The sequence below is a fragment of the Tursiops truncatus genome, chromosome 16 (assembly GCF_011762595.2).
Source record: "Tursiops truncatus isolate mTurTru1 chromosome 16, mTurTru1.mat.Y, whole genome shotgun sequence".
Classification (NCBI taxonomy): domain Eukaryota; kingdom Metazoa; phylum Chordata; class Mammalia; order Artiodactyla; family Delphinidae; genus Tursiops; species Tursiops truncatus.
The window spans coordinates 11822810-11850717 of NC_047049.1; the positions used below are offsets into that span (position 1 = coordinate 11822810).

General features: G+C 41.4%; 2 protein-coding genes, 2 non-coding genes and 2 pseudogenes across 4 annotated transcripts in view; 5 read left to right on the forward strand and 1 right to left on the reverse strand.

The window, feature by feature from the left end:
* The window catches only part of EIF3A (eukaryotic translation initiation factor 3 subunit A), a 33566-nt gene extending 12107 nt beyond the window's left edge, over nucleotides 1-21459 (forward strand). Inside the window, exons 7-22 of the mRNA XM_004325972.4 lie at nucleotides 464-635; nucleotides 4209-4313; nucleotides 4689-4787; nucleotides 6286-6402; nucleotides 6647-6832; nucleotides 7452-7799; nucleotides 8446-8550; nucleotides 8638-8751; nucleotides 10264-10386; nucleotides 10928-11081; nucleotides 11883-12067; nucleotides 14469-14557; nucleotides 15147-15862; nucleotides 18248-18449; nucleotides 19164-19345; nucleotides 20223-21459. Coding sequence (XP_004326020.1) covers nucleotides 464-635; nucleotides 4209-4313; nucleotides 4689-4787; nucleotides 6286-6402; nucleotides 6647-6832; nucleotides 7452-7799; nucleotides 8446-8550; nucleotides 8638-8751; nucleotides 10264-10386; nucleotides 10928-11081; nucleotides 11883-12067; nucleotides 14469-14557; nucleotides 15147-15862; nucleotides 18248-18449; nucleotides 19164-19345; nucleotides 20223-20452 — 3127 coding nt within the window. The 3' untranslated portion in view covers nucleotides 20453-21459. The remainder of the gene's footprint in view (nucleotides 1-463; nucleotides 636-4208; nucleotides 4314-4688; nucleotides 4788-6285; nucleotides 6403-6646; nucleotides 6833-7451; nucleotides 7800-8445; nucleotides 8551-8637; nucleotides 8752-10263; nucleotides 10387-10927; nucleotides 11082-11882; nucleotides 12068-14468; nucleotides 14558-15146; nucleotides 15863-18247; nucleotides 18450-19163; nucleotides 19346-20222) is intronic.
* LOC117308583 (small nucleolar RNA SNORA19) lies at nucleotides 4414-4543 on the forward strand. The gene has a single exon (XR_004522679.1). It is a non-coding gene; the product is annotated as a small nucleolar RNA SNORA19 (small nucleolar RNA).
* On the forward strand, nucleotides 5830-5959 carry LOC117308582 (small nucleolar RNA SNORA19). Its single transcript, XR_004522678.1, has one exon. It is a non-coding gene; the product is annotated as a small nucleolar RNA SNORA19 (small nucleolar RNA).
* A 151-nt stretch (nucleotides 21460-21610) lies between the features above and the next one.
* Nucleotides 21611-24842, forward strand: LOC101324746 (non-selective voltage-gated ion channel VDAC2 pseudogene; annotated as a pseudogene).
* Nucleotides 24710-27784, reverse strand: NANOS1 (nanos C2HC-type zinc finger 1). Its single transcript, XM_004332163.4, has one exon. It carries the CDS (start codon nucleotides 27502-27504, stop codon nucleotides 26629-26631), a length of 876 nt encoding a protein of 291 aa, XP_004332211.2. The 5' UTR covers nucleotides 27505-27784; the 3' UTR covers nucleotides 24710-26628.
* LOC117308530 (essential MCU regulator, mitochondrial-like) overlaps nucleotides 27234-27908 on the forward strand; it is a 120254-nt pseudogene continuing 119579 nt past the window's right edge.

Genomic DNA, 27908 nt, shown 5'->3' on the forward strand with positions numbered 1-27908 from the left:
TGCTCTGAATTCAACCCGACTTTCCTTTTGTGTTTTAAGGAAGCTTTAGCTTTTGACCCCCACCTTCCATAATTATGTTCACTTATGGTCCTTGTAATTTTTTCCTCTTTCTTATTGTCATTTTTCCCTTCGTTTTAAAAGCTGCCTTAAATGCTTTTATAAGGAAGTATGGGGTACACGCAAATGTGTCTGTTCTGCCGTTTTACCCACAGTCTTTATAGCTAGAAGACATTGACGGTAGTAAGCGGGTGAATGAAGTTCTGCTTCTCCAAGTGTTCATTTTAGCATAGTCCATTTCTCTTTTAATTAATCCCATGCTTTGACGAATACTTATGAGTACAGTTTACCATGGTGGTGTACATATTCTATCAGTGGCATATTTTACTAGAGGATTAAAGAGAAGTGTCTTTCTGCTTATCAAGTAACATTTACATATTTAACAGATTGTAACTTTGTTCTCCAGAATGTCTACTAGAGTCCTTTTGGCCACTCTTTCCATCCCCATTACCCCTGAGCGTACTGATATTGCTCGACTTCTGGATATGGACGGCATTATAGTTGAAAAACAGCGTCGCCTTGCAACACTGCTAGGCCTGCAAGCCCCACCAACGCGAATTGGCCTTATTAACGATATGGTTGGTATAAGTTTTAGCATTCTTATGGCTTTGAACAGAAAGCTATATGGTCAGGTTTTATAATTTATGATTATTAAACGCTGGGAATTCTGATGCATGGACAAGTTTGAGAACCACTGGTGTAAGTCAACAGTGTGTTCATTTGAGGTGTTTTGTCTTGAGTGAGCTGGGATAAATTTGATGTAGCAGACAAGACTTGGACTAGCTTTAAGGAATAATATGGGCCACTTGGTAAGAGAAGTGATGATGGGCAAGAATGTTCAGGGGCAAGAGAAAAAAATCAAGCTGATAGGTGTTAGAAATACGATAATGAGGCTAGGAAAGAATGTGAGTTAGATTAGGCCCAATTCTGGACAATTAAAATGTTTCCAACTTTTTTCTTTTAAACTTTCATTGTACGTTACTAAGGCAGTGATTCTTAATCAGGGCTATGCACTGAAATTTTGTGAAGTACTTTTTAAAATGCAGATTTCTAGGTTTCACCCACTGCATTCACTAAATCAGTTTCGGAATATGGAGCCTAAGATTTTGTATCTTCACAATGTTTTACATTGGAATCTTTAATTCAGTGGAAACTTATCACGTGAGTGTCTGTTACATGCCAGGCAAGTGATGCTTAAATGGAATTTGCACTCTTAGAGGAGTTTAGATTTTAGAGATTCTGATTAACAGTAATAGTCTGACTTTGTGGTTATTGTGGTACACCTCCAGCAAATTACTTTGGAACAAGAGAAAAAGGAGGGACAGGTATTAGAGAATAGGCCTTACTTTATTGGCAGTCAATTAATTTAGATAAAAATTAACACAATTTTTATATGGCAACAGTTTTCTCTTGTAACATACTTCTCTGTATAGTGGCAAGGCAAATTCCCTTTGTGATCAACTTTTATAAAAAAACTTAATATCTACAACAGTATTTCTGTGTCTTCGTATGCCTCCATGTTTTATTCTGCTTCCACTTGCAAAAATCAGCTTTGTGTTTTGGAAAGTTTCTATGGGACTGAATTAAGTTATAAAACAACAGCATTGTGTTTAGGAAGAGGTCTTCCTAGCAAAAAATTTTTTAAATACTGAAAAATGTGCCAAACTGGAAGTATAATCTGTATCTCTTGAGCCCATGTCTGTACATAGCACACCTTGATGTTAAAGATACTTATTCAGGGGTGAGTATTGGTGGGATCAGGGTCAGTAGCCAGGACATCCAGATCTGGGTCCTCATTGTACCCATAGATAAATGTTTAAGTTTATAAGAAAGGTACTGGTTGGTGCCAGATGAATAGAATAGCTAACTGTCAAGAGGCATTTTACAAAACTTGAGTTCACCATATGTACAAGGTCGAGACCTGAGTTTTGGGCTCATATAACTAAATTCATAATCACCAAGAGAATGATTCTAATATCTCAGGAACAGACTCAAATTAATCAAGTTCATAAGGTATTGTTAGGTCAGAAAGCCAATTATTAATTTTGGAGAGACATGTACTTTAATAGATTATGGTAGCCTGTCTAGCACATTCCCTATTTGGAGGGGGTGCTAAATGGAAAATCTAGAAGAATAATTTATTTATTTATTTTAAATCGAATTGTAGTTGGTTTACAGTGTTGTGTTAATTTTTGCTGTACAGCAAAGTGATTCAGTTATACATATATGTACATTTTTTAAATATTCTTTTCCATTATGGCCTATCTCAGGATACTGAATATAGTTCCCTGTGCTGTATAGTAGGACCTTGTTGTTTATTCTGTATGGAAGAGTTTGCATCTGCTAACCCCAAACTCCCAGTCCGTCTCTACCCTGCACCCCCAGCAGCCGCCAGTCTGTGCTCTATGGGTCTGTTTCTGTTTCATAGATAGGTTCATTCGTGTCATATTTTAGATTCCACATATAAGTGATATCATATGGTATTTGTCTTTCTCTTTTTGACTTCACTTAGTATGATAATCTGGTTGCATCCATGTTGCTGCAAATGGCATTATGTTTTTTGTATGGCTGAGTAGTATTCCAGTGTGTGTGTGTGTGTGTGTGTGTGTGTGTGTGTGTGTATTTATATTACGTCATCTTTATCCATTCATCTGTTGATGGAAATTTAGGTTGTTTCCGTGTCCTGGCTATTGTGGATAGTGCAGCTGTGAACATAGGGGTGATGTATCGTTTTTAATTATAGTTTTACCCAGATATATGCCCAGGAGTGGGATTGCTGGGTCATATGGTAATTCTAATTTTAGTTTTCTGAGGAACCTCCATACTGTTCTCCATAGTGGCTGCCCCAATTTACATTCCCACCAGCAGTGTAGGAGGGTTCCTTTTTCTCCACACCTTCTCCAGGGTTTATTTGTAGACTTTTTGATGATGGCTATAGAATAATTTCTTGATAGGAATGAAATCAGGACTGGGGGAGTTTTATTTGAATGCTTGTATCACATCTTATTCCTATAAACATACAAGGGCATTTACAAGGGAAGTATTCAAATGCTGTGGGACATCAGTCATGCACGCATTTTGCACTGGAGATAAACCTAGAGTGCTCGAGAGTGTGGACATCCTCCTGTCTTGGAGATGGGATCTGCCAACAGTTGCCTCAGTTTGGAACCTAGTCTGTAGGGGTACGTGCTCCTGTGCTTTGGGGGTCTTGGTTTGTTGGCTGCAGTTGTTCTTTCTTTGGGTTAGCAGTTTCCAACAAGTAAAGGATAAAGGTCACATGCACTGCATGTAGTTAGAGCACAGGTAAGATAGGATTTGGTAATGGGCAGTTTTGGAGTTTATAAAATTATACCACTTTTTTGTCTCCTTTGTGAGGGCGGTTTATGCAAGCAGCATCTTTATTGTGAAAGGAAGTTGAGTTCTATTCAAATATAAACTTAAAATGTATTAAACTGTAACTTTTTTTAAAGTACAAATCATAAATGTAATTGCATAAATTCTCAAAAGATTTTTCCAGTCAACACTCTCCCATTTCCCCCAAGAAGAACCACTGTCCTGATTTATAACACCACAGATTAATTTTGCCTGTTTGTATATTTTATATGAAATTTAAATTTCACATAAATGGAATAATATGTGAAATTCTTTTCCTCACCATCTGGGAGATTTATTCATGTATTGAATGTAGCTGTGCTTTCTTTGACCGTTTCTGTATATAATGTGAACCTATCCCTTTTTGTCCTGAGTTTGTTTTGAGTTTGTGGCTATCAGGAGTGACGCTGCTGTAATAACTTCTGTGTGATAAAGTTGTTTGTAAACTGGTATTTTACTTGTTACTGATAATAAATTAGTCGATGTTGGCCACACAAATTGTCTTCGTAAATATTTTGATTGTGTTGATGAGTTTTTATTTCCCTTGTAAATTCTTTTGGGGTTTCACTGTAGAGAGCTGCATAATTTGGGGCAGGAGACTCAGAGTAGTGGTCCTGGATTTCTTTTTCATAAATTTCAAGGAGGTGAGGTTGAGGCTAGATAATCTTAGAGTCATATCCCAGATTTCCAATCTTATATTTTTCTTTAATTTATAATCATTTCAGAATCCCAGTTGAAAACACCTTCAGCATTTAAACCTTTTGTTTTGCTTACTGTAGGTCAGATTCAATGTGCTACAGTATGTTGTCCCAGAAGTAAAAGACCTTTACAATTGGCTAGAAGTCGAATTTAACCCACTAAAACTCTGTGACAGAGTCACAAAGGTAAGCTTTGGTTACATTACCACGTAGCCAGCCCTGTTGCAGTTTTAGGTTGTATTTTTATTTGTTAAGAGAGAAGTGTTGTCCTGTGTGTTTGAATTTGGTGCACATTTCATTGTCTTTTTTTTTTTTATGTCAAGAGAAAGATATTTCTGATGTGCTAAATAAACCTTTGGAGGTAAATTAGCAGCATGACTAATTTAGCCATTGCTGTCAGTCACCTTCAGACAACAGTCAATAGCTGCATATTACCTTTTGTATTTCTTTGCATTGTGTGGTGGTTTTGTATGTTAAGAAAATTGAAAAAAAAAATCTCAGGTGTTTTAGTATTTGTCGTGTAGAAAATATAACTCTTTTTCAATTTGATGGATTTTATAGGTTTTAAATTGGGTTAGGGAGCAACCTGAAAAGGAGCCAGAGTTACAACAGTATGTCCCACAGCTGCAAAACAACACCATACTCCGGCTTCTCCAGCAGGTAAAGATGAAAAAAATGAATGTTTTATGGACGAACTGTAATTTCTCTCTTGATTGTTTTGATCACAAAACTAAAAATGTAGGAAGAGCCTAGAAAATGAAAGCCTCCCCAAATTCTGCCCTCCACCAAAATTAGTTTTATTATTTATCTGTTTGATTTGAAAAAACAATTATGTGATTCATAACTGCTTTTGTCTCTTTTTTGTTGACCACTGTCTTCGTACATTTTTCCTTGTTAGCCGTTTATGTCTTATTCCTTTTAATACCTACGTAGTTTTTCATTGGCTAAAGGTACCATGATTTATTTATACAGTCTATTGATGGAATTTTTTTTTTTTCTTTTTTTTTGCGGTACGCGGGCCTCTCACTGTTGTGGCCTCTCCCGTTGCGGAGCACAGGCTCCGGACGCACAGGCTCAGCGGCCATGGCTCATGGGCCCAGCCGCTCCGCGGCACGTGGGATCCTCCCGGACCGGGGCACGAACCCGCGTCCCCTGCATCGGCAGGCGGACTCTCAACCACTGCGCCACCAGGGAAGCCCTGATGGAAATTTTTTAGTTTTTTTGCTGTCATAAAATGTTGCAGTAGTGAGCATCTTCTGTACTTGTATCTTTGCATTCTTCTGTGATTTCCTGTAGCTAAGAAGTGGAATTAGTCATGGTCTACACATTTAAAGCTAATAGATCCTCAAAGATCGGATTCATGGGCCCTCCCACCAGTAGTGAACAAGAAATAGAAAGCCTTTTTTCCTGCTAACACTAAGTATTATCAGTATTTTTTTTTTTTTTGGCTGCACTACGCGGCCTATGGGATCTTAGTTCCCTAACCAGGGATAGAACCCGTGCTCCTTGTGTTGGAAGCACAGAGTCTAAACCACTGGACCGCCAGGGAAGTCCCAGTATTGTCAGTCTTTTAACGTATTTTAGCCCACCTTTGTACTTAAGTTTGAATATTATGGTTTCTAATATGGCTTTAATGATCCTGTTTTGTCTTCCATTTGTTTCATTGCGGGGGGGCTTTTACTATATGTTCACTTTCATATTTGTGCACATTTCATTGACCTGCTTTCTCTCCTGTATGTGAGCAGTGTTATTTCTTATGTGCTATACAAATAATTGAAGGTTAATTAGCAGTATAACTAAGTAGTAATACTGCCAGTCTCCTTCAGACAAATAAACAATTTTATTAAGTGTTCAGATGAATTAGGTAAGTAGCAGGTCTCTATCTACAAATATGTGACCATTTAGGTGTTTTTTTTTTTTAATGAAACTAGGATATGAAAGGATTATGTGATGGTTCAAAATATAACATAATCCTTTGAAATAGCCTTGGATTGTAATTCCAGCTCCAGCAATGTACTGTTAACATACTCTGAGCTTCAGTTTTCTTTTCTTTGAAAAATAGGCTAAATTTCTACTTTCCATGGTTGTCATGAGACTCCACATAAAAATTGCTGAATAAATGATAGCTATTATTACTAACCTTGTGTTTTTTATGCAGGTGGCACAAATTTATCAGAGCATTGAGTTTTCTCGTTTGACTTCTCTGGTTCCTTTTGTTGATGCTTTCCAACTGGAACGGGCCATAGTAGATGCAGCCAGGCACTGCGACCTTCAGGTAGGTGCTGCAAGGGGACTCTGAGGTTGGAGGCCTTTGAGGACGAAAAAACGCATACTCTTTGTTTCTCAGCTTTTGGTACAGTGGCACCCTTGTAAAGCTTTATTGAATCAATCTTCTAGCTTTTATATTTGACATTCTTCAGTTAATTTTTTATTTGAAATTTTAATCAAGTTATTCATTTGTAGAATGACTATATTTGCACGTAGATTTAACTGTTGATAATACCATTTAATTTTCAAAGGTTCGTATTGACCACACATCTCGGACCCTTAGTTTTGGATCTGATTTGAATTATGCTACTCGAGAAGATGCTCCAATTGGTCCTCATCTGCAGAGCATGCCTTCAGAACAGATCAGAAATCAGCTGACAGCCATGTCCTCAGTACTTGCAAAAGCCCTTGAAGTCATTAAGCCAGCTCATATACTGGTATGTATCTTTGGGAGAAATGGACTACAGAATTTTTGAGGGGCCCTTATGTCTTTCACAAAAAGGTTTGAGACGATGTCTGAGAGAAGGGATTTATTATATATTTCCTATTGACATTTAGTTGTATTTGATAGTTTTGGTATTTTTTATCAAATATCTTTATCAGATATACAGATCTTTGAGCTTCCTTCCATGGGATAAAATGATAACACTACTCGGGTAATGTGATAAAAGGAGTACTGTTAAACCGTACAATAACAGACCACATGTGATGACCCTCCAAATAGGGGAGTGCTATGATTGGGCTTTTCCTTTCTGCTTCAGTTGTTTCTTGTTTGTGAGCTCTGTTAGTATTCCACCTTGGCTTGAACACTTTAAAGTAGATTTGGTTCAGGGAAAAGTCAACCTAGCAGATAAACGTTCTTCAGCTACTGTTAAAGACTTCAAGTAGGAGTAGCGCCATAGTATTTGGTACTGGGAACCAGTAGCTTGAATAATGTTATCGTCTGTTATTAACTGCAGATGCATGTAAGGATAATATATTAGGATTATGTAATATTTTTGATGTCTGATACCATGGTATGTCGCTTAAATTTTTTTAATGCATTTGTTTTTGAAGCAAGAGAAAGAAGAACAGCATCAGTTGGCTGTTACTGCATACCTTAAAAATTCACGGAAAGAGCATCAGCGTATCCTGGCTCGCCGGCAGACAATTGAGGAAAGGAAAGAGCGGCTTGAGAGTCTGAATATTCAGCGTGAGAAAGAAGAGCTGGAGCAGAGGGAAGCTGAACTCCAGAAAGTACGGAAGGCTGAAGAAGAGAGGCTGCGACAGGAGGCAAAGGAGAGAGAGAAGGAGCGTATCTTACAGGAACATGAACAAATCAAGAAGAAAACTGTTCGTGAGCGTTTGGAGCAGATCAAGAAGACAGAACTGGGAGCCAAAGCGTTCAAAGATATTGACATTGAAGTATGTAGCATATTATGCATTAAAAACTTCAGTTTTATTTGGGTCTCTTAGAAGCACAGTTCTTTTTTTGTTCTTTTGAGGTACACAGTCCTCTCACTGTTGTGGCCTCTCCCGTTGCGGAGCGCAGGCTCAGCGGCCATGGCTCACGGGCCCAGCCGCTCCGCGGCATGTGGGATCTTCCCAGACAGGGGCACAAACCCGTGTCCCCTGCATTGGCAGGCGGACTCTCAACCACTGCGCCACCAGGGAAGCCCAGAAGCACAGTTCTTTACCATTTATTGGTTTATTTTGGGTTATTTGGTTATTTCACTCATTTTGATACAGCTAGTTCATTAATCTCTGAAGTAAGCATTTGTTTTTAGTGATGCTACAGTTTTTAGCCACTGTTGAAATGGAGTTTGGATACGGTAGAATGGAGGAATAAGAAATAGATGTTAAGATTACATTGTTTTTCCCTACAATCAAGTGGAAATAAGGCTATTTTAAAACATTTTTATATTGCCTGAATTTACCCATTGCAAACATTTGCCCATTATAAAGAAAGTAATTTAGCATATGTTTCTAGAAAGAAATGGTGCTCCATATTGACTGCTATGCACTTCTTTTATACTCTTATTAATTATGGTGCGTTTGTATTACTTTCCAGGACCTTGAAGAATTGGATCCCGATTTCATCATGGCTAAACAGGTTGAACAACTGGAGAAAGAAAAGAAAGAACTTCAGGAACGCTTAAAGAATCAAGAAAAAAAGGTAAATGAAAGAACTGGTGAACTTTAACATGCCAAGTTTAAAAGAATTTTTTTTTTTTTAAACAACACTTGTTTTCATGACATTCAGATTGACTACTTTGAAAGAGCTAAACGTTTGGAAGAAATCCCTTTGATAAAGAGTGCTTATGAAGAACAGAGAATTAAAGACATGGATCTGTGGGAACAACAAGAAGAAGAAAGAGTAAGGTTTTCATTTAATTATATTTTCAGACTGTAAGCTGTAATGAAGTCCTCTGCCAGTAATGGGAACAGGGTTTCAAATTGATTTTTGTATTCTTTTGCCAGATACGGTGCTTTAATGGCTGCATGCTAACAGATTGGTAGACAGACAGATTTTCAGAATAGAGATTAAAAAATGGAACTTGTAAAATACAAAGGATAGCTGAAAAATTTATTTAAAAAAAAAACAGCAATTCACATGCCATATAATTCACATGCCGCATAATACAATTCACATGCCATGTATTTCACCAATTTAAAGCGTGCAGTTGATGGTTTTAGTGTATTTACAGAATTGTGCAACCTAATTTTAGAACATACCCCAAAAGAAACTTCATACCTTAGCAGTCACTCCATTTTCTCTCCACTCCCTCAGCAGCCACTAATCTCCTTTCTGTCTCTAGACTTGCCTGTTCTGGATATTTCTTATAGATGGAGTCATACAGTCTGTTTTTTTGTGACCAAACAGCTCCTTCTATAGTTTTGTTAGTCTGTATTGTATGTATTTACCTAACGATATAAAAGCAACATTTGCAAATGCTTGTAGCGGCCACATTTGTAGTAAAAACGAGTGACCTCATTCCGGTTAAAAAAATAACCACAGGCAGGAGACAACACACAGCTATGGAGGCTGCCCCTCCTTCTTGGTTCCATTGGATTGTTGTCGTTCTGGGCCTAGTGTTGCTAGTTTTTCCAGTTTTTTTAGAAGTTGTAATTTGTGTGGTAATTCTTAAAATGTGTGAAATTAGAAAAAGAAAAGTGTTACAGACCAGCTAAAATGCTTAAGAGGATTTGCTCCATGTGCCCTGAAACCTTTTATTGTTTCACTTGGAGCACAAAGGAAAAGCCTTTCCTATATGAGTAATTCATCGTGCCTTAACCTCCAGTTTTTTTTTTTTTGTTTTTTTTTTTTGGCGGTACGCGGGCCTCTCACTGCTGTGGCCTCTCCTGTTGCGGAGCACAGGCTCCGGATGCGCAGGCTCAGCGGCATGGCCCACGGGCCTAGCTGCTCCACGGCATGTGGGATCCTCCCGGACATGTGGGATCTTCCCGGACCGGGGCACGAACCCGTGTCCCCTGCATCGGCAGGCGGACTCTTAACCACTGCGCCACCAGGGAAGCCCTCCAGTTGTTTTTAAGGAAGAAAATGCGTTAAATAATAAAGCCATAGTGCCTATTATACCATGAGGTATTTGTTATTTTGTTTTACTATATACATTTCAGTTTTTCCTCTATAAATGTTGTGGTACCATGGGGTTAAAACTGTTTCTTACAGATGCTCCAAGTTGTCTTTATCCATCTTCTGTCCCTGATTGTCTTCCTAGGGATGTGTTACCCTTCCATTTTTATGGCAGAATGGAAGGGGCAAAGGAACTTCCTGTAATTCTTCAAGAATATTTGTCAGGAATTGGGGATAAGTTAGTAAGCAGATAATGAATACTTTGAAATTTAACTTTGTATCATATATTTGCAGATTACTACAATGCAGTTAGAACGGGAAAAGGCTCTTGAACATAAGAACCGAATGTCACGGATGCTTGAAGACAGAGATTTATTTGTAATGCGGCTCAAGGCAGCACGACAGTCTGTTTATGAGGTGAACTTACTGGTTTCAGGGAAACATCTATTCATGAGCTTTTGGGTTTTACCTTAAGGATTCTTCTTTAACCTTGGTACATTCTGTCTTGAGCTAACATTTATAATCGTCATTCAAATAATATTTTAATAGAGGTATCTTGAAATTATTTTATAGGCCAAGTAACCATCACTGTGAACAAATTTTTCTGAAGGTGAAAGTAGACTGCATAAAATTTGCTTTTGATACAAGCTTTTGTTTATTCTTTGATTCAGAAAGGAAAAAACTAGATCGAAGTGTCTGCTCTTAGTTTCTGACTTAATCATTTGATTTATTGTATAAAAATAAACCCACTGGGTATAGGTAATATTGTCAGTTAAAAATTTAAAAAATTCGACATGCGAGAACTTCAGTCATTTGGAAATTTGGTTTTTATACTTAATGGTTGCTTTCTGTGGTTCCACGAAACTTGCAATGATTTTGTAAACTTAAAACTTACTGCCAGTCTGTAGCCCTTGAAAATTTGATTGTTTTTTATTTTTTGGTAACCATTCAATTACAGGAAAAACTTAAACAGTTTGAAGAGCGATTAGCAGAAGAAAGGCATAATCGTTTGGAAGAACGTAAAAGACAACGTAAAGAAGAACGAAGAATAACCTATTATAGAGAAAAGGAAGAGGAGGAGCAGAGGAGGGCAGAAGAAAAAATGCTGAAAGGTAAAACTATATAGACAGACTGGAGGTATATGGGAAGGGTGGTGATAGGTCCAGTTTGTACATTCTTACTTAGAAAATAGAGGACTGTGGAACCAAGATGATTGGCTTCTTTTCTTTTTTTTCCTTTTTTTGTTTTTTTGCGGTACGCGGGCCTCTCACTGTTGTTGCCTCTCCCGTTGCGGAGCACAGGCTCCGGACGCGCAGGCTCGGCGGCCATGGCTCACGGGCCCAGCTGCTCTGCGGCATGTGGGATCCTCCTGGACCGGGGCACGAACCCGTGTCCCCTGGATCGGCAGGCAGACTCCCAACCACTGCGCCACCAGGGAAGCCCAATGATTGGCTTCTTAACTGCAGCTAACTAGTTTTCAGGTTCTGACAACCCAGCTTGTAGTTTTCTGCAGTTATCTGTGAGGGTGTTAGGTCCTCTGCCAGCTTATTTCCACATTTTTGGTGTTCTTTTGAAAATTCTGCCTTTTTATTTTTTATCACTGTAGTCTATATAGTGTTAACATTTATTGAGCAACACATGCCAGATGAAGTTTCTCAGATGATCCTTTATCTGGCATCCCAGATGCTCAGGAGTTGGGGGAGGGCTGCTCCTTTAGTTGTGTTGAGCGGCATAATACTTGTGTTCTTGAATATTTCTGATATTCAAGTTTAACTGATTGTAAACTCTTTTAAAATTCTTAAAAAGAATTTCCTTCTACATTATGCTGCCTCTTTAATACCAGAGAAGTAGACCTAGCACTGGGGGAAGCGTGCAGGTAGGAGGCACACTTTATAACCTGATACGTTGTACAGAGCGGGAAGAGAGAGAGCGTGCTGAACGGGCGAAACGTGAGGAGGAGCTTCGAGAATATCAGGAGCGGGTAAAGAAATTAGAAGAGGTTGAAAGGAAAAAACGCCAAAGGGAGTTGGAAATTGAAGAAAGGGAACGTCGTAGAGAGGAGGAGAGAAGACTTGGTGATGATTCACTTTCTAGAAAGGTAAGTATAGACATCACTCTGTTTTTATGTGATGTGTGTTTATCAGCCAGGTCTCTTGCATGATGCGTTTGGTCAATGCACATGTCAGTGTCTGGGCTTGGTGTTTTAAATCACATTATTCACGTTTCTTTTTAAGTCTGGTATTGCTTTGTCTTCCCAAAGACAGAAGGTTCCTAGGGGCAGTGGGGAGGGGATTAGAGTTGTCTTAGCAAAGTTTGGATTTTATAATAGGCTTCAGTTTAGAATACTTAATTCAGTAAGAACTAATCCCATGAAACTAAGTATTTGACAAAAAGTAACACAGTCGTATGGAAGAGGGACTGTTTTGGTTCCTTGAAAGGAGTTACTGTGAATTAGGAGGATGATGTGAGGGTACTCAAAGATGAATCTGGGGGACCAGCAGTATTCAACATCCCTTTAGGAGCTTGGTAGAAATGCAGAATCTCGGGCCCAATGCCAAATCTTCTGATTCAGAGTCTGCATTTTAGCAAGAGTACCAGGTGATTCAAATGCTGGTCTAAATGTTTATTTTTAATATGCATTCATGTCCAAAACTGACCTGTGTTTCTCACTTTATCTTGTGTAAAGGGGGGTATCTCTTTAATCCCCTCTTTTGGTGGTGACATTGTACCTACTTAACCACAGTGTTTTGAACCCCTCCCTCTCCATTCTGTCCCTATGCTCCTGCCTTAATTCAGATTGTTTCTTTTGCCTGTATTACTTACTCGTCTTAACTATTTTCCCCGATCGTAATCTTCCCCAGCTTCACATCTTCCTCTATACAGTGGCCTGCTTGGTTTTTCATAATGCATATATGATTGTTACCCCTGCTCTTGGTTTCAAACCTTCCTTTGAGTGGTACTCATTGCTTAGAGCCAAAGGTAAAAAACATTCCTTAGCCGTCAGGGCCTTTTATGTTTATTGCTTTTTTCATTAGCTTCATCTATCACCATATTCTTCTTAGTCACCTATACTTTAGCTATTCTGAGCTAGTTTTATGCTTTATCGTGTCTGTGACATCTGCCTGCATGCTCTTTGTTTTTCCTGGGATGTGTCCATGCTGCCCTTTAAATAAAATACTGCTTATTTTTTAAGGTTAGAGGTGAGTAGCTGGAGGTATGTGTGCCACACTTGTATCAAATGCTTAACTTTACTGGAGGACCTGCTACTAGTTATCTTTGTAGCCTTCAATTTGTTTTATAGTATATAGATAAATTTTTAGTTTTGTTACTCTTGTTGCTAATTCCTATGAGTATTCTTTTTCTGTTGGGCACTAAGTGCTGTATGTGTGAAATCAGAGTTACAGTGTTTGATTTGCTACATCCTGTTAATTTGCTTCATCTTCTGAAGTAGATGAGGTAAATCACCCGTGGTTATGGGTTTCTAATTCTTTTCTTTTCATTAGTTTTTGAAATTCTGTGTTCGTCCTTTTTGTTGTTTCTGTTTGTGGGCCCCCCTCTTCCCTTTCAGTTGGAGAGTCTTCAGTTATCTCTTAATGTTTAACATGGTAACTAGTATATGCGGCTTTATTCCTGACATTTGGTTTGGTGTTTTTTATTTGCTTCCATGTCCCTGCCACTCACCCCTTCCTTTCTTTAAGCCAAACTTCAGAAGTTTTCTCAGCTCATTTGTTGTGCTTTTCTCTATTCTTTTAGTGATTACCATCTGTTCTTTTCAAAGTCTAAACTGCAGTGTGTAAATTTTGAGAACTCTTCCCTCTCTTCAGAACAGAACAAAATTTTGAGCACACCTTAAGTTTTATTGCCTCCAGTGCATTAAAACAATACTAATCTCTCTATTTAGAAATCATTTAACAGTTTTACAACCTTGTTGGCAACATGATTTAGTTTAAAATATGTTTACACTGTTTATCACCTTTTCCCCTTTGCAGATAAGTTGTTTTGTAGAGTGTATATTTTATCAAGTATTTTTGTGTATGTCTCAAAAGAGGTTTTGTTTTTCTCTCTCAGTTGAATAATGGTTCATTGGTTTGGCCAGTTCAAAGTCATCCTCCTCCAGAAGTTTATAGAGACCTGTGCTCAGGGTCCTAGTACATAATGGGAGGAGGGTTCTTGATAATAGTCTTGTTCGTGTTACTTTTGTAGATACTCTGCTTTATTCCTTGGAAGCTCTGAGCATATGGTCTGTTATTCACCCGTTTTGGCATGTGTGCCCTGTCAGTCAGGATTCAATTTACTTAGAGCAGATAGAATTTCCTTAACTTAGGGAAATTTTTTCTCCTTTTCTTCTGGCCTTTCACAGTCCATCTCTTTTAAAGTTTCACTTATTCTTTTCATCTCTTTGTCCTCTTGTTACTGGCTCTTTGAGATTCCTGTTCAGTTTATATGTTGATCAGTAGTGTTGCTAATGTAGTGCCTCTCATTACCTTTGCTCAATGTAGGACCCTCGTTGGGGTGATAGAGATGCAGAAGGCACATGGAGAAAAGTACCTGAAGTAGATTCTGAGTGGAGAAGAGGCCCACCAGAGAAGTAAGTAGAGTTAAGGAAAATAGTACCAACAAATCATAGATCCTGTTAATATCTTATCAGTGTTTTTCTCATTTGGTTTATTTTGTAGGGGTGGGGAAAAGGGAGTCATGAAGAATTGTACACATGTCTGTTACTGAAATGTTTGCTTCAGTGCTGCTGTAATTACTGACTTATAAATATCTTGGGAAATATGTGCTTCAGTTTTTTTTTCTTTTTAATTCCCTAAACTAATAGTATTGAGGTTAGAGTAAGAATGAACAGTTCCATAACATTTTTCTCATCGTTTTGAAAGCTTGTAGTAATAGATTTAGAAATTGCTAAGGTATTCCTCATAAAGTGCAGATAACCTTTTTTTTTTTTTTTTTTTGCAGATAACCTTTTAAAGGCACTTGTCTGCTTATTGGTTTAATTAATTGTTGATGTAAGATTTTGGATTCATGTTGTTTTTTAGTGGAACATACTCTTTTAGGAGTAGGATTAATGAATTTAGACTGAAGTGATTTTTAGAAGTGAGTAACATCACTCCCAAAAAGATCACCTGCTTTTAAGAAAATTTACTCTTAAAGATGTTTGGGTTGTTACTCTGTAGGGAGTGGAGACGTGGAGAAGGGCGGGATGAAGAGAGGCCTCAAAGAAGAGATGAAGATCGACCAAAGCGTTTGGGGGATGAAGAAGAGAGAGAGTCCTCTCTTAGACCAGATGATGATCGGGTTCCCCGGCGTGGCATGGATGACGACAGAGGCCCAAGACGTGGTCCTGATGAAGATCGGTTCTCTCGCCGAGGGGCAGACGATGACCGGCCTTTTTGGCGTAATGCAGATGACGACAGGCCTCCCAGACGAATTGGCGATGAAGACAGGGCTAGCTGGCGTCAGGCGGATGATGACAGACCACCTAGACGAGGACTGGATGAGGACAGAGGCAGCTGGCGAACAGCTGATGAGGACAGAGGACCTAGGCGTGGGCTGGATGAGGACCGGGGGCTGCGCCGAGGAGGTGCGGATGAGGAGAGGTCATCCTGGCGGAACGCTGATGACGACCGTCCCAGGCGGGGCGTGGATGATGACCGGGGTCCCAGGCGTGGGCTGGATGACGATCGAGGACCTTGGCGGAATACCGACGATGACAGATTTTCCAGGCGCAGTGCAGATGATGACAGATTTTCCAGGCGCGGTGCAGATGATGACAGGGGGCCTTGGAGAAACACGGATGATGATCGGATCTCAAGACGGGCTGATGACGATCGGATTCCCAGAAGGGGTGATGACTCGAGACCTGGTCCCTGGAGACCATTTGTCAAACCAGGTAAAATTCTGGTATTCAAGAAACCAGATTGGATGCTTTATAGATGTAATCTGCTTGATTTGTTTGCAAATACGACGTGAAATTCTACACCAGCTAATCTCCACTGTTCTGTAGAGGATAGCAAGTTATTTCAAACAAGGAGATCAGATCTCAGGTGACAAATTACAGTTTGATTGTTAAGTAAGAAGCGTTCTTTTCAAATGCAAAAAGTGAAATTTTAACAGGCTTATGACAGAGGTTGGGCCATGTTACTACGATTTTTAGATAAACTGGTCTTTTATCTTTCCTTGAATATTTCTGCAGTGACTTTTATGTCAAAAGCGTGCCTCTGAGATCTTTCACACCAAAACAACTAGCTTCACCCGCTTTACTGCTTTAGTGGTACATGCACTTTGTTTTCCTTCTTCCTTGTTGACTGCTTCTTTGAGGGCCCTTCCTTCTGTACCCGTCCCTAAGTATCGGTGTTCTTCAGGTTCTGTCCTGGACTAGCCTCCTCATATAAATGATGAAAAACAAAATATACTTAACTAAACATTTATCTGTACTCTTGCCAACCATGGGATTATGTTCATGAGAGGAGCCCATTTCTTTACTTTGTCAGTCTTAGGCCTGCTCATCCTTTCATACTTCTTATTATTCTTGAGTAATGTATACAGGTCTGTGACTTCTGCTACTGTCTTCTCCAGATGACTTCTCCCCTTACCTTCAGACCTGTGTTTCCAACTTTATATTGCACCTGTAAGTGTTACTGACACTTCCAACTCAACCCATCAAAACTGAACCCCCGCCTTCTCCAATACACACACACATACACACTTCAGGGGCACCACTGTCCATCTAATTGTATAAGGTGGGAGTTCTTTGCTCTTTCATCCTTTTTCTTCCATCTTTTCAGTAACCATTGTAATTTGTTCTAAATGCAGATTTGAGCAGCTTCCTGCCCTTTATCCTTAGTGGTTTCTGTGGCATACTTGTGCTGCTTCTCACTTCATTCCACTGTGAAGCTTTGTGACTTTGAGAAAGCCACCTAACTTTTCTGTGCCTTGTGTAAAATGGGGATAACAGTATAGTAGATTCTCATTAATTCGTGATAGTTAATGTAATATAAAGTCAGTGAATACTGAACCATTGCTCTTAAGGGAAGTACCAGGTTAGGTTTCTGTGAGCCCTCTGGTCAGTTTTTCAAGCAGTCAACACATAACCTTGTTTTATTTTTCTGTTTAAAGACACTTTATTTAATGTATGTTATTGATTCATTAGCGTTGAACTTATGGCCAACAGCACTGTAACTCATTCCTGAAAGAAGCTTATCTAACACATTCACTCTTTCCCTAAGGCATATCCATTGCCTTCTTGTGCTTGGGACTGCTGGGGCGTAGGGCTGGTGGTGCACTTAAAAACTGAAATCACCAACAGAAAGCACAAAAATGTGGTACTAACTAGATCACCAAAAGGCTACTTGTTTAAAGTAGGAGAGCTGCAGCAAGAAAACAGCATTGTCTTGTTTGTCCTCAGCTGAGAACAGGCCCGTCAGGCGACTCAAATATTTTGCCACTCTGTATGTGTCTGCGAGTGACTTGTAAAAGTGCTAGAGTATTGATTTTGGGATTATAGATTTTAGCAAGTAGCAAATTAGCAAGTATGGAATAATCTGCTTAGCTCAGCACTATGGGTAGGATTGAATGAGCTAATACAGGCAGAGGCGTTAGACTAGTTCTGTGGCACACAGTAATATAAATGTTAGTGACAATAATAATTATTAGCCTTGCAGCTGTGATACATTTTCATTGAAATCTCTGCTTCCTTTGGTTTCTTTTTGTGCATGCGTGCGTATGTGTGTGTACATGTATATATTGTTTCTGGATTTGGACATCCCATGGCTAAGTGTGAGATATTGAGCAGGGCCAAAGGATTTATCCTTATTTCAGGACTTTTTATGGGTGGTAAATGGTGAGGGGCATGAATGTGAAAGGAAAGAGTCTTTAGTTAGAAAGGTTTTGAAAATGTTGCAAGGTATAAATGAACTAGTAGTTGGGGTTCTGCCTCTCAGAGGTCTAGATCCTACCCCTTACCCTTTGAGTTTTCTGCTTAAATGACTTGTCTTTACCGTCAGAACAGATTTTTATCCCTGAAATCTCTGCATATGGAACATTTAACCCAGGCTATAAAAGTTCCTATATGTTATATGTTAGAAAAACAATAATAGGTAGTCATAAATAGGAGTTGGTGGTTCCATGAAATGAGCTAAATGAATTGAGTTGGTGTTTTAAAATGAGGCAGAGCGTCTTCATTAGCATCTGTAATGGTGATGGGTTAACGTCAAGATTTATGGCTGCCAGTCTGTTTCTTGAGTGGAAAATTTTTTTTCTTTTTTTAAAAACGTAGGTGGATGGAGAGAGAAAGAAAAAGCCAGAGAAGAGAGTTGGGGTCCACCTCGAGAATCGAGACCATCAGAAGACCGTGAATGGGATAGGGAAAAAGAGAGAGACCGAGATAATCAAGATCGTGATGAGAACGACAGGGATCCGGAGAGAGAAAGAGACAGAGAGAGAGATGGGGATCGAGAGGACCGCTTCAGACGGCCAAGGTTTGATATTCTAATTAAAAAAAAAAGTGTCTGTGGCATTACAGTTAGGATTCTTTTAATGCTCTCTTATGCGTTCCCAACTATTTTTGAAAAATGGTGCTCATCCCCTTCACTTCCCCCAATTTATCTAGTAGAATCATAGTGTAGATTTTAAAAAAATTAGAGGTCATCTTAATTGAACCAGTTCCCTCTCTACAGAGTGAGGACATGGAGGCTGGAGCTGTGTGGCTGGCTGTGGGCTGTGTAGCTCTATGGCAGTGGAACCAGTCGAGGTTCTTCACTGCCAGTTGCTTTTCCCTTGTGGTTGAGGTCAGCTTATTGCCTTTAAATTATTAAAAGCCTCTTTACTTTTATTAGTAGTAAGAATTCTAGCTTACTTCCTCTGGTCAAAGTGGCTTTGTACTAATCTAGACCAGTACAGTTCAGTACAGTTTCCTGCAAGGATGAAAATGTCCTGTATATGTAATGTTTGTCTGGTAACCAGCAGTCACGTTTGACTGTTGAGCATTTGGAGTGAGTAATGACTACTGTGTTGGACAGTGCAGAGCCAGGTGTTCTCATTTGACCTCCATGCCTGAGGCATCAGTTGGAGGTCAAGTCACGAGTTGAAACTATTCCTGTTACTGTTTGCTAACTTGGATGTGATATATTCACTTAAAATTAACCCGTAGAGTCTAATGACAGAACTTAACGTGTCATTTTGAATGGCTACAGGGATGAAGCTGGCTGGAGAAGAGGACCAGCTGAGGAATCTTCAAGCTGGAGAGATGCAAGTCGTCGTGACGACAGGGAGCGGGATGACCGCCGTCGGGAGAGGGATGAGCGCCGTGATCTGAGAGAGAGGCGAGATGACAGAGACCGAAGAGGACCTCCTCTCAGACCAGAGCGTGAGGAAGGTAGAGATGTTCTTTCTGTATGACCGCTGAACCCTGGAGAGCCATAATATATGAGGGAATTTGGGGTTTTGCTATGTCTTAAATTTGTATGAACACCAAAAACAAGATGGACACGTAGATCTTTTATTTCATTTAGAGTTCAAGGTTCTCACAAACTTACTCACTGGTTGCTTTGTGAAGTTTAGCTCATTTTTAAATTTAAAGTATAGTAGTAGACTAATTCAATGGTGTAGTAAGCAATACCTATATTGATTTTACAGAAAGAGTTTATTTTATGTAAAGAAGGAAAGAAGTAAGGTCCTGGTAGATAAGCACAAAGTGTAAAACATTCTTTCTCTGGAATTGTAACAATGGAAGCTTTAGTAAAAAAATGCTTTGTTTAAAATGACCGTAGCACTTACGTAGTTGCCTCACAAGCTTTTACTATTTGGTTTGTTACAAACCAGATTGTAAGGGTATTTCTTCTTTGATAGCCATAATGAAATATATTGTTTCATTTATTTGCTGTTAAATCTTCTTCAACAGGAGCCAAAAATCCTTTAAAAAATTTTTATTCAGCCAGATTTTTGTCACCTTATCCTAAATTAAAAAAAAAATTAGGACACTTCCCAGGCCGGTGATTTCTTCTTGCTTGCAGCTTATATTTCTAAGTCTGTATATTGTTTTGAAGGTTTTTCAGAAATTGTATCAAAATGATTAAAGTGTATTTATTTAGCTTTTATTGTTTTGTTTTGTTTTTTTAAATGATTCTCTATCACTATCTTCAGTACAGGATTTCTAAGTAATTTGAGGCATTCCTTTTGCTTCAGTTCTGTTTAGTCTGAGCTAATAGCATACAGTACAAATTTATTCTCTCTCCTTTTTTTTAAATTAAAAGTAAGTTCTTGGAGACGTGCTGATGACAGGAAAGATGACCGGGCAGAAGAGCGGGATGCCCCTCGTCGTGTTCCTCCTGCAGCTCTTTCAAGAGATCGAGAAAGAGATCGAGACCGAGACAGAGAGGGTGAAAAAGAGAAGACCTCATGGAGAGCTGAGAAAGATAGGGAATCTCTTCGTCGCACTAAAAATGAGACTGATGAAGATGGATGGACCACAGTACGACGTTAAATCTCAAGATAATGGACTCAGACTCATGTCTTCACATAGGTTTGATCACATTCAAGGAATTATTATACTTGTGCTTCAACCAATCTAAATTGGACTCTTTAATGTCTCACCATAACACAAAAAGCATGAACTTGTATTAACCCTATGTAATAGGTTGATCATGCACCGTATCCACAGAAGGTTGGAAAACCATGCCATTTTTTGGAATTTGAGGTGTTGCATTGTTCCATCAATCATTTGTTTACAAAAAAGAAAAACTAAAAAATAAATTTAAAATGGGAATTCTTCAGGTATTCAGTAACACCCGTATCTTGGTATAGAACTGATCTTTTTTCTTTGATTTCAAAATACCTGATATTAATTTGGAATGAAGTAAGATTCTGTTATAGAAAATGTATTTGAAGACGCTAAAGCAGAGAGCTGAAACAATTCTCACACCACTAGCGGTTGAGACGTACCTCTAGGTATTTTGAGGTATTTACTATTTACTAAATTTAGAAAGTTTTTAGGTTTACTGTAAGTGCAGTAAGCATTACACACACCGGATACAAAGGAATTTTCGGTAGATTTTACTTGAGAGAAGGTGAGTATAAACCAATTTGCAGTCATTATTGTAATGACAAGAATACTGCTAAAGTGTGAATCCAGAACAGATACATACAGCTTTTACATTTTAAAGCATTTGGTAAACTGTTGCTGAGTTTTTTTCTGTTGCCAATAGCAAACCGCTTTTCCATTTATGGAGAATTCATGCCTTTCAAGCATTTTAAATATGACAATATTTATAAATGTGTGGTTTGGAGGAATTGTTTAAATTGTTTTTCCTAATTTCCTTTCTCTTCGGGATAGATTCTTTCACCAGGTAATTTGTAGTAATGACTGTGTTGACTTCAATTCTGGAGTGTAGTAGCTATGTTAAAGATTAACTATTTGGTCTTATTGAAGCCAACACAGAACTTGCTGCTGTGTTTTTTCTTCAATGATAAATAAAATACTTAGAGAATTTGTTTTAGTGTTGATTTGTGGTTACAGTCAAAGTGTTTTGTTTATAATGCTGAGCTTGCGTATTCAGTTGAGGTTTTTTCACTTGAGTTTTTACCAGTGCTGTTAAATTTTTCACTGTTGGGTATCAAAGAACATAACCTAAATATAACAGAAAGCAAACGTGGCTAGGATGTTTCCACTAAAACGTCCTCCTCTGTTCCTTGATGAACCCCTTAGTTTCCTTGTAAAGCTGTTCTCTCTGTGAGTACGGTGTGTGTGCAGTACATCTTGGGTTTTCCCTTGAAATTAGAAAAATCATAATTGGTTTCACAGAATGTTAGTTGCAAATTTATAGTGGCTGTAGGCACTTACATTCTTCCTGGTGTGAGTAGTGGTGAGAATTTCTGTTGGTATAGCCCTAAGGCCAGAAGAGGGAGTATTGATGCTTTTTTAAAACTTAATCAGATGCAGCCTCTCCTTTTCGACGTTAACAATGATAGAAACCACTTTAGAGCTGCAGCCGGACCCCGAGCGAGCCGAGCAGCCTCAGCTGCTAGCGGGGTGGCAGCGGCGCCTCCCCCTCCCCCCCAGGAGACCACCGGATCACCTCTCCCCTTGGCCTCGCCATAGCGACCTACGGACAGAACTGCCCGCGGCCAATGTGTATTCCTCCATCATATGCTGACCTTGGCAAAGCTGCCAGAGATATTTTCAACCAAGGATTTGGTTTTGGGTTGGTGAAACTGGATGTGAAAACAAAGTCATGCAGTGGCGTGGAATTCTCAACATCTGGTTCATCTAATGCAGACACTGGTAAAGTTACCGGGACCTTGGAGACCAAATATAAATGGTGTGAGTGTGGTCTGACTTTCACAGAAAAGTGCAACACTGATAATACTCTGAAATCGCTCTTGAAGACCAGATTTGTCAAGGTTTGAAACTGACATTTGATACCACCTTTTCACCAAACACAGGAAAGAAACGTGGTAAAATCAAGTCTTCTTACAAGAGGGAATGTATAAACCTTGGTTGTGGTGTTGACTTTGCTGGACCTGCAATCCACGGTTCAGCAGTCTTTGGTTACGAGGGCTGGCTTGCTGGGTACCAGATGACCTTTGATAGTGCCAAGTCAAAGCTGACAAGGAATAACCTTGCAGTGGGCTACAGGACTGGGGACTTCCAGCTACACACTAAGGTCAATGATGGGACGGAATTTGGAGGATCAGTTTATCAAAAAGTATGTGAAGATCTTGACACTTCATTAAACCTTGCTTGGACATCAGGAACCAACTGCACTCGCTTTGGCATTGCAGCCAAATATCGTTTGGATCTCACTGCCTCCATTTCTGCAAAAGTCAACAACTCCAGTTCAGTTGGAATGGGCTACACTCAGACTCTGAGGCCTGGTGTGAAACTTAACTGTCTGCTCTGGTAGATGGGAAGAGCATTAATGCTGGGGGCCACAACCTTGGGCTTGCCCTGGAGCTGGAGGCTTTAATCCAGCTGAAAGAAACCTCTGGGAATGGATATCAGAAGACATGGCCTTAATATATTTCCAGTGTCACCAGCAGGCTTCCCCCGCCTCCACCCAGGAAGGTGATCAAACCAAAGGATGATCTAAAGAGCTGTGTTTTAAATATTTAGGCAGTTACTTGTTAGCTGGTTTCTAGTTGAATTGGTTATCTAGTTACCAATGCTGCAGTCGTGCAGTCACCTCTACATTATTTAAATGTATTTAACTGTTAAATGCGCTACCCACCAATAATGAAATAGACCTTTATGAAAACTGAAAAAAAAACACTTTAAAAAACATTTTTCTTAATATCTGGATTTCAAACAAGTGAAAGTCTTAAAAGGTCCTCTTTTGTGAGGAGAGGGTCTTTCCTTTTGTAACAAGTGAAAAAACTTGGGGCAGTAACCTGCTCTGTCTTAAGTTACTAGAACAGGACTGTGCCTGGGCCATCACAGATAGGCCGCAGCAGACGATTCATTTACACTGGTTTGTTTAGATGAGTTACAGATGCGTGTCCCAAGTTCTTTGTCTTGGGTATTGGAATCAGAGCACAGGGTAAACGCAGAATAGTCTGCAGCTGCTGTGATCCTGCTCTTAGGTTTCCACTCTCAAGGCCTCACCACCTTACCCCCTCCCCCACTGTTTATTCACAGGTGTCAAAGGAAAGCTGAACGACCAACCTACTCACTGTCTTCCATGTTGCCAGTGGTTTCTGCATTTTTATTTTTATTTTATTATTTATTTATTTTTTTTGCGGTATGTGGGCCTCTCACTGTTGTTGTGGCCTCTCCCGTTGCGGAGCACAGGCTCTGGACGCGCAGGCTCAGCGGCCCCGTGGCATGTGGGATCTTCCCGGACCGCGGCACGAACCCGTGTCCCCTGCATCAGCAGGCGGACTCTCAACCACTGCGCCACCAGGGAAGCCTGATTTCTGCATTTTTAGTTGGGGATATTATTTGTGTCAATATGGATGGGTCTGAGGGCAGAGACAATGGCCCAAAAAAGACTCGACATCCTAGTAGTTGTCCATAGTGGCTACCAGGAGGAGGTTGGCGCCTATATGGTGTGGCATGATTTGGCTGTAGACTGATTAATGATTTCATAAGTCTAATTGAAATATACAGGAAATTAATGGAATGTTCATATTGTAGCTAAGAACAGATTAGAGAATTAGGACTAACAAACACTGAAATTTTTCTTCGAAGTACATGTGTATTTGTGGTATAATTTTAAAATATAAAGCAGTCTGTGCCTGCACAGTTGGTGAAGCTCTTTTGAGGATTCCATACTTTTTTTTTTGGCCAAATATGCAGTCTGTTCTTATGAAAACAACTTCATGACACTATTGTGGATACTTTTTAACACTTCAAAAAATTGGGTTTCTTTTACCCTAAATTTAGCTTTTTCAAGTGTTTAAAACATGTTTCAGATTGAGAGTTGCTTTTAAATGTATTAGCGTGGTTAGTAAACTTTTCGTAAGAGATCTCTGCAAAACTACTGATATTCCCTGTTCATGTGTAAAATACTGGGAGTTAAAGTTAGCTGGAGAACAGGCAAATTTGGGGGCTGATATGGTTATAAGTCACCTTAACCATACCTTCTGGTCTGGAGAATGCACCTCTCAGTTAATGATGACTCTTGAAAAGGTACAGTTAGAGCAGTGGCAAGAGGTAACAGGAATTCATGTTGACCTGAAAACTCCTTAAAAAGCAAGTCTAATTTAAACTGGTATGTTTTCTAGCAAAACTGAAGAAAATAAGTTAATTTCATGGTTTTATTAAGCTACTTGAGTTTAGGCCTAGTCAAGTGGATTATTTTTTCCTGACCAAGAAATCGTCCTGTCCATCCCCCGCCCATGCACCTTCCTTTGACCAATAAACGCTCATAGCTATCCCCAGTGTTATTTTTTTTTTTTTTTTTGCGGTACGCGGGCCTCTCACTGTTGTGGCCTCTCCCGTTGCGGAGGCACAGGCTCCGGACGCGCAGGCCCAGCGGCCATGGCTCACGGGCCTAGCCGCTGTGCGGCATGTGGGATCTTCCCAAACCGGGGCACGAACCCGTGTCCCCTGCATTGGCAGGCGGACTCTCAACCACTGCGCCACCAGGGAAGCCCCCCCAGTGTTACAGCAGCTTCAAAGGATGTTCAAATCAGGCAAATTGGCTGTGGAGGAAGTTAGTTGTTTACCATGAAAGCAGTCTAATTTTTAATAACCTAGCTAAGCTCTCCTGGAACCTCTATAAGACTAAATCTCTTGCTGGTATTTTCAGAGAGTGATTTTATACATTTCAGATGACTTCATCTTAATTCATTTCCATTTTTGCCTTCTGTGTCTGTCCTGATGGTAGATATGGCGTGGTGCTCACTACAGTGGATTTGAAAATGAGGGTGGGAGGTTAAAGTAGGAGTCAAGCACCTTTGCTAAGGATTAGATTTAATCTCATTTATGGATAACTGGTGGGATTCCAGAAAGAGAAGGATAATCTTCCAGTGAGAATGGGAACATCAGAGAGGCTGTGTTCCTTGTCTCCTGCCCCCCCCCCCCCCCCACAATAGTTCCTTTAATTAGTGCTTATACCAGTTTGAGGACTGCCTCTGATGCTTAAAGCCAACACAGCCCAGAGTGGAACCTTCCTGAACCCAGGTTATTACATTGACCTTCCAGAGCTCAAAGGATTCCATCTTACATTTAGTTTGAGAGGCAACAGCTGGAATGAGCTTTCCACTATTCAGGAACCCTGAAATTGAGCAATTCAGACAGTGAATTAATACTACTCCCTTTTGATCTGAAGGATGACAAATGTTTTGCAAAACTGGAATGGGGAGGGGGGCATAGACAAAAGGCCAAGTACCAGAGTTAAAGGCAAGATTAATGAATTAACATACTGTATAAATGCACAAGTTTTTTTAAACAGCACCATTTTCAAGTGTGTACACAACATTATAACTTGGCACGACTTTTAAAGGTGGAAAACACTAGTTGCTCGTTCAGTAATAAAAGATCTGGTACATAAAAGGATAAGGAGCTGTATTCTACCTGCTACATCCAGCTAGGACAGAAACAAGCCACAAGGAGGGAACACCCACCCAAACTAATACTGGAAAGTTTACTAAGCCTTCACTTCATGATGCTACCAGGCAGGGGGGCTTGCTTCGCCTGGAATTATAATAACTGATTAAGGACAACAGAAATATTACTTGTTTCAAACAATAAAAGTCATTTTGCTGACATTCCATAAAATCGCCAGTTCAGTTAAGAGGCTTTTAAAAAAATATTCTAGACCTAATAAAGTGCCTCCATTCATAAAATTAAACATCCAAGATTAGACTGAGACAATTTCATACTGATGCGCATCTAAAATAGGTCGACGTATAAATAAACAGCGCCTCTAAGTTGCCACATTTCAGTTAGCGGAATACCCAGCCTTCACCGTCTGGATGTGCACAAACCAGAGATAAATCAAGACTTTAGCGTCTACTCTCAACCGCTCTTCGACAGGAAAGTACTCAGTACCGTCGGCTTCCTTTGAGAAAACCAAGACGACATCCCCAGTTGAGCCAACTGCTGAGCTCCATGCTCCCCAGCAGCAAGGGAGAGAGAGTGCGCAGACCAAATACGAGAGTGGGCAGGCGGCGACCCTGGTGGCGTCAGGTGGCAGCAGCAGACCGGAGCCCGGGTCCTCAACGCAGCTTCTTGCCGGGCAGGCCGTCCCTGGCGCTGCGCGGCGGCGGGCGGGTGGCGGGCGGCGGCGGCACTTTGGAGAGCGGACAGTACTTGATGGTGTGTGCGTTGTCACCACTGGCGCCGCACAGGGGGCACGTGTAGCGGCGCAGCACGGGGCACAGCACTCGCCCGTCGGGTCCCTTCAGGATGTGGGTGGTGTAGAGCGCCACCGCCTCCTTGTTGTTCCGGCAGAACACACACACCTGCAGCTCGGGCTTGAGCAGCCGGGCGGCGGCCGCCCCGGAGGCGGCGTGCAGCCTGGGCTCAGCCGCCCACGCCGCGGCCCGCTCCTCGCGCGGCGCCACTTCGGCGGTGGCAGCAGCGGCGGGGGCGCAGCCCAGCAGCACGGCGGCGGCGCGACCAGCGAACGGGCTCAGCTCGGCAAAACGCTCCTCCAGCAGCCCGGCCTCGGCAGGGTCCGCGCACAGCTCTAGCGTGCGCAGCTCCAGCGCGCCCCCCAGGTAGCGGCCCCGGGATCCCGGCTCGTCGCTGTCGTCGTCGTCGTCGTCCTCGTCGTAGTCGGGCGGCCCCAGCGCGGGCCCCAGTGTCCCGGGCCCGGCCCCAGCGTGGGGGGAGCAGCACGACGAGGAAGAAGAGGAGGGCGGGGAACCCTCGCCGCCGCCGTCCCCGCCGCGGGCGCAGCCGAAGCGCGGCTCGCCGTCCACCGCCTTGGTGATGAGCGTGGCGAGCCCCAGGTAGTCGTTCCACGAGCTGAAGGGTTGCGGGTGCACTGGGCGCTGGGAGCTCACGTAGCGGGCGCTAGGCACGAGCGCCATGGGCGGGGGTGCACGGCCGCGGCGGGGCGAGCGGGGCGCCCAGGGAAAAGCCTCCATGGGTGGGCTACGGGCCGCTCGCGCCGCCTCCCCGCCGCCGGCGCGGGCCGGACGGAAGGGACGCGCTAAACCTGCCCGCCGGCCTGCCTCGGGGTGGGGCCGCTTCGCCGCCTTTTATCGCGCCCCGCTCCTCCCCGCCCCCGGCTTCGTCGCCTCGGCCCTGCCCCCTGCCCTACCCCGCCCCGGCCACCTCGCCCGTGCCCCGGACCGAGGCGGAGCGGAGGCGGACGCGCGGGGGGGCGGGCGGGCGGGCGGGCAGTGAGCGCGCTCAGCTCCTGCCCGCGCGGCTCCCGCGCCCCACGCGCTGCGCCAGCCTCGCCAGCTGCGGGGCGGCTTTCATTCTGGGAGTGGGCGGGCGAGGCACCGCCTCGGGCCGCTGCGCTAATTGGCTGCCGACCTGAGCC

Bases quoted from the DNA above. Each gene is read 5' to 3' on its own strand.
- NANOS1 (XM_004332163.4), bottom strand. From the start codon at position 27,504: ATGGAGGCTTTTCCCTGGGCGCCCCGCTCGCCCCGCCGCGGCCGTGCA.